Here is a 13905-nt window from a genome sequence, read left to right on the forward strand (position 1 = left end):
CATCTGTAAAAAAAAGAAAAAAAAAAACAATATTAACTTTCAGAATTTTTCTCATTCTTAAATCTTTTTTTTAAATTGGAACAGAAAAAGATTTAGTCGATTACATTTTACATAGCAGAAAAGAAATGATTATATATATATATATATATATATATATATATATATATATATATATATATATATATATATATATAACAAGGTTAATCATAATTTTTTTTTTTTTAAAGTCTAATATCTCATAAATTTTTCCTTGGAAAAAAATGTTTATTCCATTCTCAATTTTTCAATTTAAATGAAATAAATTTCTACCTGATAATCAGTTAGTTAGTTATACGATGAAAACAGGATTTAAATGATGCTGATGACGATGAAATGGATGACAATTAATACATGGTCCACAACATATACAATCATAATAATATCCGTATGGCGGTATTTCCGTTGCGCTTAACATGCAACAACAACAAATAAGAAGAATCATAATTATAAACAATAAACCACCACCATATGGCGCATAATGATAGTAATAGCCATGATACTGTTCACCATAAATGTACATTCTTGAATTTTATGATAGCCACACCGCACGACAATATTTCGAAATCAACAATTATACATATTTTAAAATAAAAATTTTTATAGATATTTAGTTCTTTTTTTCCATCTCTTAGTTGATCATTAGAGTGAAATATTAAGCAAATTGTATATTACAAAATACATTTAATATACAAATGGTTACAATATACATTTTATATAATTACATATTTAATATACAATTAATCTAAACAGAAAGAAAAAAAGAGTTATAAACATTGTTTTTCTTTCTTAATAAACTTCATAACTTCTCCAAAATAATAATACTATGATAAGGAATTATAGCTTTTAGGATTTTTGATTAAAGAAAATTAATGAATCATAAACAGAGAGACATAATTACATTTGCTGAAATACAATATTTTAAGTTATGTAATTATGAAAATTGAAAGTAATTATTTTGTGCATTTATTTTTCAATACAGCTAATATTATGTATACACAATAATTTCTTTTATAAAAAGAGCTAAATTAAAATAAGCACAATATTTATTTCGTCAAGAAAAAAAAAAAGAAAAATTATTTTTGGAAATATCAGTGCCTCAGTTTCCCAAAAAGCATTAATTAAATAAATCTAAATTTTACATTTAATAAATAGAAAATCATTTCTGCTTTACTTGGTAATTTCATTTACAGATGTAATTAATAAAAGCTCTGCAAGAAGCTCTAAAATATAATAAGTGAATATCGATACTAAAAAAGGTTTAGAAGAACGACAAATATCAACTGTCTTCATACAAACTTCTCTGTGTTGCTCGCCATAGCTGCTCCTCTTCAGACATACCACCTGTATACTCGTTAAAATTTCCTAAAATTTTAAACATACTGGTAGAATTGATTTAATAAATACCAAAGAACATTCACATTACACTTATAAAGTTCCAAATCTAAACCCCAGGAAACTTTTTTAAAGTCTGCTAATTAGTTAAGATAATAATTTCATTCAACCTATCTTCTCGCATAAAATGGTAAACTACTCGTATAATCACCATCAAAAGTGAAATAAAAATTCAATCTCTCAATATACATCAGATTAGTATTGGATTTGTTACTTTGATTCACTACTTTCAAGAAACGGAATTAAATACTAATCTATTAGAATATATTGAATGTCACATTTTATTAAAACAACAATAACTTTGTTCATTTTCCCATCCATATGAAGGTCTTTCATATGCAGCGCTGTTTCTACCTCCAAAGCTCAAATTAGTGAACCAATTTCTATTATTTGATCTTGTTCTATTCCTTGTCTGTGAAAATGATTTCGGTATACTACCTGGAATTATTCAATATTATGCTATTTGAGAGAGAGAAGAACCAAACTTAAATTCTACATCGCTTTAAAAAAAATAAATAAAAATGAAATTGGACCAATATGAACACTGACAGTAAGAAAGTTAAATTTATTACAACAAATGGAGTCAGAATTGTAAGGAAAAAAAGGACTGACCAAGTAAAAGAGAAATGATGCTTTCTAGAATGTCAACAACTGTTTTCAATGGGCCCATCGTATAGGCTAAACCAACAATGATGCCCGAAAGATGACCAATAAATGATACATTGGGAGTCAGCATCTTTAAAAAATGAAATTAGAGTAGCATAATATTAAAAAAAGTACAAAATATGCCCGATTTAATGGTTGAAATAATTTTGAAATCGATTTGTAAAATATCAGTTCTGCAAGTTCTCAGCGATTATTTAATGTATTGCATCAATTAATAATATCCTCACTGCAGTGTATAACATTAAACGTGTATTTGATAAAAGAATTTTTTGAGATCTAAAAAAACCAATCTCTACAATATAAAACCGATTTATATAATATCATACGAGAAAAAAATTTAAAAAAAAAAACATAGAAAAAGCATAGAAAAGCATAGAAATATTGAAAATAACTAAAGTGTTGTGAAAAATGTAAAAAATATATTTAAAATTATGTGAATTAACATTTAACCAACTTGTAGAAAGAACAGTTCTGCCCAGCAAGCAAGCTGTGATGGTATAGGAAGCCATCCAAATAAATTATGATCCGAATAAGGAAAATATGTTGTATGGAGTACTTTCAAAGCAAAAAGTACACCTGTAAAATAAATTTTGAAACGATTTATTTCTTTACAAAATGTTTTTTTTTTTTTTTTTTTTTTTTAAATTCAAGCAGTAGAACAGTGAACATATATGATGGATGAGTTGGTGAGCCAAAACTGTACGAAAAAACATTGTTCACACCACCTGAATATTATCTAAAACAATTTTAAAGTCTGAACAGAATCAATTAGTTAATCGGAAAAGAGGAATCAATCAACTAATCGAAAGAGAGGAATCAATCAGTTAACCGAAAAAAAAAAAAAAAAAAAAAAAAAAAAGGAATCAATTAGCTAACCGGAAAAACCAATAGCACATTGATTCATATAGCCACCACCATTAAAAGAGAATACTTCATCAGCTAAATAGCTTAATCCAACCATAGTACTGCTTGTTGCAACGGCAAATACTGCCAAGAGCAATAGAAAACGATTCGAACCCAGCCAAGGCTCTAAACGTCGACCCTAAAATAAACATAGAATTTGCAATTATTAGAGTATCTCGAAAGCTATCTACTAAAGCTTGTGACGAATATACATTAATGAAATTTCTAAAAATAAATATAAGAAGGAAAAAAGATATTTAAATAAAATAGTTTATTAATAAAAGTGATTTTTGTTTAATGTACATTTCGTTAAGTATTATCATTTAAATTTAATGACCAAGAAGAATGAATAGATAAACAAAGAATAACTAATAATGCAAATTTCTCATGAATGCATAAATAATACGTAATGAAATTCAGATATAACTATTTTCAACATATTAAAATTAGCATGTAATTCACTTAAATTATTAAAGAAAACCAATAAAATCTTCTATTCTAAATTAACGTTTGCGTTTATTTGCTAACTATAATTAATATTTTATTAATATATAGAATGTAAAAAAAAATACCTTCCTGAGTAAAAAAAAAATGAAAAAAAAAGAAAATACCTTCCACAATAATGAGATCATATTGAAATAAAGATGCATGTCATCAACATGCATAATTGTGGATGCAAGCATTCGTAACCATTCACATCGATATAATATACGCGACGGCAGAAGACACATAGCTTCTAAAAATTATTACTTCTTTAAAGACTAATTAAATTATGAGCTTTTTTTAAAATGCAAGAAATCAATTAGGACATCTAAAGATAATAACACTGTTCTAAAATATCAATTACTAAATGACATTCATGTTTTTTTTCTTTTTTTAGAACCAAATTTTTCAGCAAAGCTTGTTCATTATCGAAACATCCCATTTACTGTTTTAAAATATTGATTTCTAAATGACATTCATGTCTCTTTTTAAATAAAATTTCTTTAGCAAATAAGATTTACTCATTACTGAAACATCCTATTTATACTATTATTCATTTTCATTCTTATATATACAATTACTTTTAAGTATTAAGTTTTGGTATTAAATTGAAATGAAGAAAAAAATATAATGATGTAAAAGAAAATAAAAAATACAAATAACTTAAATCTAAAAGTAAAAAACACGAAATAAGATCATTGCTAAATATGTACTTGAAAGACAAACAGTATTAAAAATTAACAGAATTTCTTCAACAATAAACTGAACTAACATACCTGCCCTATGTTGTGCAAGAAAAGGGAAATAACCAAGAAAAATCGCCATTTGAAATATTATAACAGCTAAAGTAATTGGTGGAATATAACGTGAATTAAACAGCTGATATGCCAATAAATATATACCATAATTATTCTGTCGTCGACGATTCTGATGAAAAAACATTTCCAATTTACTGCAAAATTGCTAAACAAATTAAATTAACACACACACACACATACACATTCCTTGATGCATTCCAAAACAGTTAAAAATTAGCAAAGGTAACTGAAATTGAATGATAAAAAAGAATGAGCGGATACACCGATAAAGACGATCAGATGATTTTTTCAACTGAAACTTTGCAGCATTTGATATAATATATAATATACAAACACAAAAATAATCCTAAATTTTGCCAAGACTGACATTTCAACTTGAATTTAACAACAACCAGTACGTTCTTACTTGTTAAAAAAAACCTCTAACAAAAAATAAAAATGCAAATATTTCAATAATCCAAAATTTTGCTAAAACAAATATACATCGATCTTCATTATTCATCGCTCTCTTTTCTAACAACATTGAACGCTGACGTGTCTAAACTATTAGTTTACGTCAGCGTTACTATTCCACGTCAGCACTTATCACTCTATATCAGCGCTGTTTAATTCACATTAGCATTACCAACTCTCCTGTAATCATTTTTTTTTTTTTAAATTTACTTCTGATTACGAATGTTCTTTTTCGAGAATATCTCATAGTCACACATAAAAATTATCGTTGCAAATTTTAAAAATTGAAGGATTCAAAAAAAAGTTTCCTTTGAACTGTAATTAAAAAAAAAAAAAAACACTCTCAAATGAATTTTTTAAATGATTCTGATAAAAAATACAAACTGGATGATTCAGAACAATCACAATCTTTTAGCAATTCCTTTATTTTTATTTTTAAGAAAATACGTCAAATGTATCACCGTATTTAATTACAAAAAGAATTCTTTTGCTTTACCTGCGACAATAACGTAGGAAAATGAAAATTTTTGATAAATAAATCTGTACCAAAAATAGGCATAAGAATATTTTACCTTAGTAACATTTTTTTTTTATTTGATAACTCACAAATGAACACGTAAGCACATGTTCAAATATAAACAAATATAAATCACAATTTTATCACATTACCATATTACAGCCATCTATCATATCACACCGCATCATACTAGCAGTTTAATAAAAAATTATGAACTACGGAAACTCATTGAGAAAATTCTTATATCCTGAATAATTGGCAATTAAACAGTATCATAATAGTCAGTTTTTCTATTTCAGAATTGAATGTCAAAATGATACTGAAAAATGAAGACAGTTTTTGAATCCTATCAATTGAATATTGTGAGATCTAAAAATTTTTAACAAGAATATCACAGCAAACGCGAAAGTTGAGTTATAAGCTACAAAAGGCATACAAATACGTTATTTTCAAACGATATCAAACAAAAGGATCAAGAAATTTACGACTTTCACCAAATATGGAAACTAAGTTCTGGAAAGTTCCATACTTTACATCCATACCTTCAGTAATTCCTGGACCTAAAATGGAAATATGATTTAAAATGGTTTGGTACAAATGCAAGAATGGAACTGCACTCCACACTACTAGGTATTAAAAGTTTGAGCTAAATCAAACGTTCTAAGCAATTAAACCAACTGAAGTGCCTGAACTACCGCTTCTATTTTATAGCATACAACCGCAAATTTCGTACCTGTTCGACGGTTTTAATCGGTAGTTGAGAGTATTTGTTGCTTGGATCAATTACTTTATTGTAAATTATTCTATAAGCTGCTACCACAGTTTCGATTGTCCGCTCTCGTACCGTATCCCTGAATTTTAATTAATTTAAATATCTTAGACATAACATGTCTAAGCTACAAGATTAGTGGTAGAATGGCAGATCATTAAGCTTTTTTTTTTGAACACTACATGAATGAACGGATGGTAGAGTAAAATGATTAGACCACACGATGAACATTTAAACATACCTTAGTCTAGCTGATGATATTTTCACACATTGATCTGACTTATATTTATTAGGATTTGTCAGAAAAGTGTCAAATGAAAGCAATGTACTCGATATTTGAGACGGCTCCATCCCAGCGATTTCAGAAAGCGCTCCCTGAAAGTATTATGGAAAAGCAAATAATTTACAAATACAATGTTTCAAATATTAGTTAATGAGAAATCTTTAAAATACAATTATTTCGAAAGCATTTGCAATCAAAGGTTTGAAAACTAATTAAAGACTAACTAACGATGAAAATCATATCATATTATTTATTTAGAGTCTGATAGCAATATTAGCAAAAATTGATTTATTGGGTTGGTTTAGACTAGTATGTTAAGACAGACAGAGCAATAACTGTAGCAACTTCATTTTAAACTGCAGCAAAGAAAAAACTAGAATGATATTGGGAAAAAAAATTTAAAATAAATGCAATGGTACTTGGCTTGGCTGATGAGCTGAGGCTTTGCGGTATAGTTTAATTAATCCTGTTTGTGTTATAATGAAGGTAGCTTGTTCACTAACAAGAACATCAATGTTTGCGTCAATCTCAAAAAATGAACGAAAACTTTGAAAGGAATATTGAAGAAATTTATTTCAGCATCTTCAGCTAATAGTGCTCCGAAAGAAGCCATTATGTTAAAATTCAGAATAAACTGGGCAAGAATCTATTATAAAATTATATGACTAACAACAAATTCAAAAGGTAAAAAGACCAAGTTTCATCCCTCCCTTTCTTCCCTGTCTGCTAGTCTCCATCATAACAGTTTTCCTTTTTACCGGGTAGAAACCTGTCAGATCATATGTTCCAAGAAATCAACAAAAATATAATCGCACCTGAGCTTTAATCATTTCAAGGCGTGAATCCGTGAATTGATAAAGCATGATAGCAGAATTTATAGCGGAAAGACAATTAAGGGTAAAAACTGCAACATCAATAGGTGAATGAAGTTGTGTTGCTGATAATTGAACCGCTTGATTTAGCGGATCAAGAACCGCTGTAAAGATCTGAAAAAAAAAAAAAAAAAAATAAATAACATGCCAGATTCAAAAACTTACTAATGAAATGTCAACATCTGTTCATATCAACATTAGAACCATATTTTCCCATGAAAACAAATTAAAATGTTATATCTTAACTCGTTTTCGATTTCCAAAAAAAAAAACTCATGCTATGCTAGTAAGTTGTAACAAAAAAAGTTCCTGTCTAATCTATTATAAAATATAGTAACAGCGTCGCACTAAGGTAGCTCTTAGTCAAATGAAGTTACTTACCCTTTCAAAATTTTCTTTTTTATCAGCCACAGCAGCAACACCACCATCATGTGATTCCAAAACATCTTTAAGCAATATGAGTACCTGATGAACAGCAGATACTGGAAGCAAATCGTAATCAGGCGTACCAATCTTAACAAAAATTTATATATATATATATATATATATATATATATATATATATATATATATAAAGTTGCTTATTCTTATCGAAATATCAAAAGAACAAAGACATTCAGTATTCCAAAAGTTTCCGAGTATTAACAAGTAGCTATTCGTCTCTAAAACTAATCAAAATTGAATCGATCTACTTATTCAAAATTCCACTTTTCTTAGCTTTCTTACAGTGAAATATTATAAATATATTAATCCAACCTTTCCAACAAGTTTCTGAACTAAGGAATGTAATCCACTGAAAAACAAGTTTAATGTCAATTCTTTGAGCTCTGTAAATGTCTGAATTAACATCGAATCCGAGTTCAAGGAGGATCTGAAAAAAAAAAAATTCAGATTTCAGTTGGGTTTTGATTTCAATTGAGGAAGAGGTGACTCAAAATTCAAACGAGTTGTCTAAATCGAAAGAAAAATTGGTCATAAAAACGACTCTCTTTTCTCTTTCATTCCGTCGCATCCTGTTTTTTTTTTTTTAATTTTTTATATATTTCACTGAACTTCGATTATGCTGCAATAATTTAGCCACAAAATCTTTGATTCAAAACACCTAGAAAAAGAAAAAAGAAAGTAAACGTATTCAAGATGAAACGGACTACAACAAATGTAATAATAAATTTAAGAAAATTCAAAAAATATTTACGACATTGTTTCCAAATAAAAAGTGAAAAGGCATGACAATCGATAAAGCACAATACAATTCGTTTCAGTTGTTAGAGCTTGTTCGACACGAACCTGGTTATAAACACTTGAATTTTTTTTTTTTTTTTACTTAAAATAAAGAGTAATAAGTTCAGGGTAACCAATAAAAAAATTCCTATATTTAGACGAAAAGCAAAACATGTGATCAAAAAAAATCATTTTACGTACTTTAAACGGACGACACAGTGCTTCGGAAATTTGGCTCTGTATACTAATGCTGTTCTCTTTTAAAACTGAAAGTTTTTAAACTTTTAAATAATAGATTCTTAGATTTCACACAAACAGTTCAATACATATGTTTTTTGCGCTTAATAAAACAATAAAATACAGTTACAGAACTAAAGAATGCATTGTTGTTCTTACCTAATATCACTGGAAAGGAAAATAACTGCATAGTTCACATTTCTTGGATGTCAAATTTTTCATATCTTTTTGTAAAATATCGTTATTTTTATTTTATTTTTTTGTTCGTACAGAGAAATTCTAAATCAAATCTTTGTAAGAAAAAAACAAATACCATCTGAATTACACAATTTTAGCAATGCTTGCAAAAGTTCTCTTTCGGTAGCCATTGCCTGATGAATCCATGCAAGCATATCACTAATATATCTGAATTACCAAAAATCAAAAATTTTAGTTTACCGAAGTATGACGAAATATTAAATAACTAATTGGCTAACCAGAAAATAAAAAAGTTTCTTAGTGAAAAAAAAAGAAATAAAATTTGTAAAAAAATTGCCTTAGGCAATCAAGAGAATATAAGCATTAAACAACCTACCTCAGTGGGTCATGGGACAACATTTCAATTGGCTTAGGTGTACCACCAGCACCTGCAGGAGAAAATAATGAATTTTTAACGCTGGAAGTTACAGTTGAATAAAATATATGCTGAGTAAAATTCAAATCTAATGAATGACCTAGCAACTTCATACTATCAGTTAATTATATTCGACAAGAAAGTGATTTCTAGAAATTTAAGAAAAAATTATCTTTATCTAAACTGAATTATCATATCGCTCAGAAAATGTAAATATCTAAACAAAAATTGAAAATTTGTATGGAATAGGTTTTTCTGAAACAAGCTTTGTTCCAATGATCTGTAAGATTCAATCATGCAGCCTGTTCTTTAATTTAGAAATAAACGGTAAAAAATGTTTGCTGACAAGCAGTCTACTGCTATCATAGATACGATAAGGATTATATTGTGCCTTAACTTAGAGAGAGAAAAAACGTAACGAACCTCCTCGTGTTAGTGCATCGATATATGCTCGTACTACATAATTTCTTCGAGCCGTAGTGTACTCATCTAAGGCATATTTGAAAAGCACTTCACGGTCTTGAAGCGATGCAATCGACTGTACCAAAACTCCTTTTAATTCCAAGAATTCCACATTAAGCAATCGACATTCTCCTAAATACTCATAAGCTGAAGATGATAAGGTACATCATTTAACAACCAAGACAGCAAAATAAATCCGTCCTAAACTTTTAATAAAAATTATTCATTGTAAATCAAATTTTATGAAAATTTAACCTTGATACTTCATCGATTTTAAATGAAATTTGAGTAGAACCATTCAGCAACTTAAACTACTGGAAGATAACTATATATCACCAAAAAAATAAAAATGTTCATTTCAAAGAATAAAAATGTATTTTCATGTTTGTAACAAATCAATGCATTTATTTATTTTTTTGAAATAACCTGAGATTTTTGTGAAGTATATATCATTTATCTTAAATACTTTCTACTTTAATTCCCGAGGCTTTTTTGTAATCCTACAAAAAATTCATTCAAATTACATTACCAAAAACAGTACATTTTGATGAAGTATCAAGGTTAGATTTTAATTAAAATTAAAATGAAGACGAAAGTATACGCTGAATTGAACGGTAAAGCACTTCATACGCTTCTTCCAATTTATTTGCCATTTCTTCCATTATTTCTAAGCTAAAAACTACTAATTTTTATCGATTAATATATTCGACCTTTCCATAGTGATTATCTTTTATCCTCAGAAAATGCTGAAAGAGTAAATATAAAATCATTTAAAGAAACTACGCAGCAAGATGTTCTCCAGAAGATCGAAGAAGTTGTTTACTGTCATGGTGGATTTGCTTTACACGTTGTAATGCCGCAAAAAATTTTGCATTAACAGTGCCATCTGTAAAGGGAAAAGCTTTGTTTTCAAATATGAAGATTTGAGCTAAAATTTTAATAAATTCCTAAATGTTTCATATAATGAAAGGAATAGAAGCAAGACGACTTAAAAGAATCGCTATAATTATCGAGATATCTCAACATTATAATACTTATTATATAAAATGTAAGAAAAACTGACCAGCATCGGAACCTTTCAAAGCGGTTTCTTCTTCAGGTTTTAATGAATAACGACTCAAGAAATTATCAATTGCTATCTGTTTTCTCTCAAGTGTTCGCCTGCAAAAACCTAAATTATTATTGCAAATATTAGCTTATAAATAACACATTACAAGACTTATGATAAGACTATGTTACTGCCATTTAAAATATTGTTGCCTTGCATCGTCAAATGACAAATAACTTTTGCACTACAAAGAAGGATATTAGCAACAAAATATTATATTAAGCTCTCAGAAAATAAAGAAAAAACAGAAAACAGAAAATAAAAAAAAAAAATGTCTTTCGTCTGATACATTAAGTCATCGAATCTTAATTATATAACATTATACAGTATAATGACTAAATTGATGGTTGATCACGATCAAAATTAAACTCATTCGTGGCCTAAATCTGTGATCACCTACTGGTTAACATCTTCTCTACTCTTTGGATATATGAAATATTATTGAATTAGAGTTATTAAATTTATTGAAGAAATTACTTTTCATTCTGCAGTGCAGCAGTTCTAGATAATAAATCTTGCGTTTTTGCTTTATTAGACTGTATTTTATTCGTCATATCCTGACATATACTGTTCAACTGCATGACTTTGGCCACAAAATCTTGCACTCGATCATTTACCTGCATTTTGTTGTTACTACTAAAAAAAAAAAAACATCCAAAGCATGGCAGTCATTGCTAACAGAAAGCCTTGGAATACACAGAAAAGTAAAACTTCAAACAAATACCAATCCAAAAGCTTTCAAGTACTCGCGATTTGCTTTAATTTTTCGTTCCTCTAACTCGTACATCAATCTTCGTTCTACATGAATATCAATTTTATTCACCATTGGTGCAACATAATCCACCATTTTTAAAAAATCCTAAAAAAAAGAAAAAATTACGAACTAAAATAAATAAACCAGTATGAAAATAATTAAATGCACAATTAGACAATACAATAAATCTTGGGAACATTCAATTTCCTCTTCTAAATGGACTTGAATAAATCTAAGATAATTCGCTGATTATTTCTCCATGTATTGTTGCATTCCAGAACTTTCAAGGCTTTAAAAAAGAAAAATCTTCTAGCCTGTCACTTCTGTCTTATTAGTTTCCTAATTTAGACCAGGATCCACAAGGAACAACATTAATATAAAGTACTAGTATTTTTTATCATCAATTAGCGAACTAAGTAAATAGAAAAGAGTATCACATCTCGAACTGCATTAAAATTGACTGAAGTAATCAAAAAACAATGATAAATGTATTCCTATATATAAATTCACAACGAGAATATATACTATCATGGATAGAAACTGCTTTAATACCTGATCAGTGTGTAATTTCTGAGAAACCAATGATTCCACTTTTTTTCTGATTGGATTTGAAGAATCACTACTACTTGTTGGTTTAATATTTACTCCATGGGTTAACATCTTTCTTCAATGGTAAAATTATTAGGTAAGAGTAACTTACATCATCAATCATAGCATATCGAAAATCTAAACTTCATGTTAAATTACATCAAGCTTAATAGATTCCTGTCAAAATAGCGATTTATTTTCTAAAAATTATATGCAACACATCTTACATCTCTATTAATTACATTTACGTTTATTTATTAAACAATTTACAACGAAACATTTGACAATTTCGAAATTCACCAACTACTGTCAAACTGTCGTGTTTGGTTCAATAAAATCTTCTAATGCATAGTATTTAAAAGAAAGAATTAAAAAAGTCATAAACTGGAAACCAAATAGTGCAAATACTTGTCTTGTTGCCTGCGATACACACTATTACGGTGGCACTTCACAGCGAAACCAATCTTAATATGCCCGCATTAAAATGAAGCATCAATTGGAATAAGGTATGTCGGTGATGTGAATATTTGGGGGTGTGGCCTCGTCATCTGTTTTTTGACAAAACTATTTACTACTTATTATCATTAGTGGTAATAAAAGAGGACAAATATATATTTCATAGATGAATCAGTCTTGTTGGACATTTGATAAAAAATTCCAAATATATTAGATTGTAAAAAACATGGTCTTATCATTACTAGAAAGCTTCCTATATGATATCAATATAGACGCTTCCCAATGAGTAAATTATAAAACTATAAATGAGTAACAAACTGTTGCCGATGGAAGAGAGGAAGGGAAGGGTAAAGCAGTATTGATCCACGTAATGATTAGTCTAACATATTAATAATACGATAATTTAGCCAAATGTTATCATCTTAAAATAATTTTTCCACTTCGTTTGCATGATGGATAAAATGAAGTTATAGCATGAAATATAAGGCTAGGATTGAAAGTATAAACAACATATAAAAAATTTATATTAACATTCGAAAACCGTACAGCCTTAGGCACTCTTATCACCTGTGATATTTTCTTGCTGAAATAATTCTGAAACATTTCATAGAACCCTTTCCCTTCCTATCAGTTTTAAACCTTTCTCAATGCAAACAGTATCATTCTTTATGTGAGACTTTTTTCTTTTCATTTCAAGAATCACAAGGATCTCGAAATTTTACATTTTTTCCTTTAATTTTACAATTTTACATCATTCATTGCATATGTTGTACGGTAATATGACTATGGATACGTAAAACATATCACGGAAAAAATATATATATATATAAACATCAAAGGCAGTGTGCCCCGTCATCAAAAAATGATTTTTCTTAACGATTCAAAATGAATCACCCAGCAAACCTCTTTATTAAAACTTAACTTCTCAATGTTTAGTGACAAATGTACATTTATGTACACAAACATAGTGACGCTTCGAATGACGAAATGATGCTTTAATATGGTGTTGGAAAAAATATGCAAAACTTAGCAAGAAAGAATAGAAAAAACCAAAAAGGATTCAATAAAAACCTTGAAGAACTACAAAACCGAAATTTAATAATGATACTTTCTTTGCAAATAGATATATTTAGTGTCATCTAAAGTCAAATTGTATTGTACTATTTATCAATGATTTGCGATCGTCTGTGAGAAAATTAAATAATATCTCCGAGTAAAAAGGAAACTTCAGCGATATCTGACATTAAAAATTGACCAACAAATATTCGACA

General features: G+C 28.2%; 2 protein-coding genes across 2 annotated transcripts; both read right to left on the reverse strand.

Moving 5' to 3' along the window:
- Positions 1-1315: 1315 nt before the first annotated feature.
- Positions 1316-4425, reverse strand: Bm4874 (Conserved oligomeric Golgi complex component 6, putative; the record flags this gene model as incomplete). Its single annotated transcript, XM_043074869.1, has 7 exons — positions 1316-1401; positions 1732-1869; positions 2044-2167; positions 2552-2673; positions 2974-3139; positions 3612-3736; positions 4260-4425. The coding sequence occupies 7 exons, from the start codon at positions 4423-4425 to the stop codon at positions 1316-1318; spliced, it is 927 nt and encodes a 308-aa protein (XP_042930803.1).
- A 1376-nt stretch (positions 4426-5801) lies between these two features.
- Bma-cogc-6 (Conserved oligomeric Golgi complex component 6, putative) lies at positions 5802-12250 on the reverse strand (the record flags this gene model as incomplete). Its single annotated transcript, XM_043074870.1, has 18 exons — positions 5802-5831; positions 6005-6122; positions 6282-6415; positions 6743-6850; positions 7139-7309; positions 7577-7708; positions 7952-8066; positions 8391-8482; positions 8618-8682; positions 8967-9058; positions 9228-9279; positions 9690-9860; positions 10330-10400; positions 10512-10614; positions 10792-10889; positions 11314-11453; positions 11561-11695; positions 12143-12250. The coding sequence occupies 18 exons, from the start codon at positions 12248-12250 to the stop codon at positions 5802-5804; spliced, it is 1935 nt and encodes a 644-aa protein (XP_042930804.1).
- Between the last annotated feature and the right edge of the window lie 1655 nt (positions 12251-13905).

Source organism: Brugia malayi, assembly GCF_000002995.4.
Source record: "Brugia malayi strain FR3 genome assembly, contig: Bm_v4_ChrX_scaffold_001, whole genome shotgun sequence".
NCBI classification, from domain to species: Eukaryota; Metazoa; Nematoda; class Chromadorea; order Rhabditida; family Onchocercidae; genus Brugia; species Brugia malayi.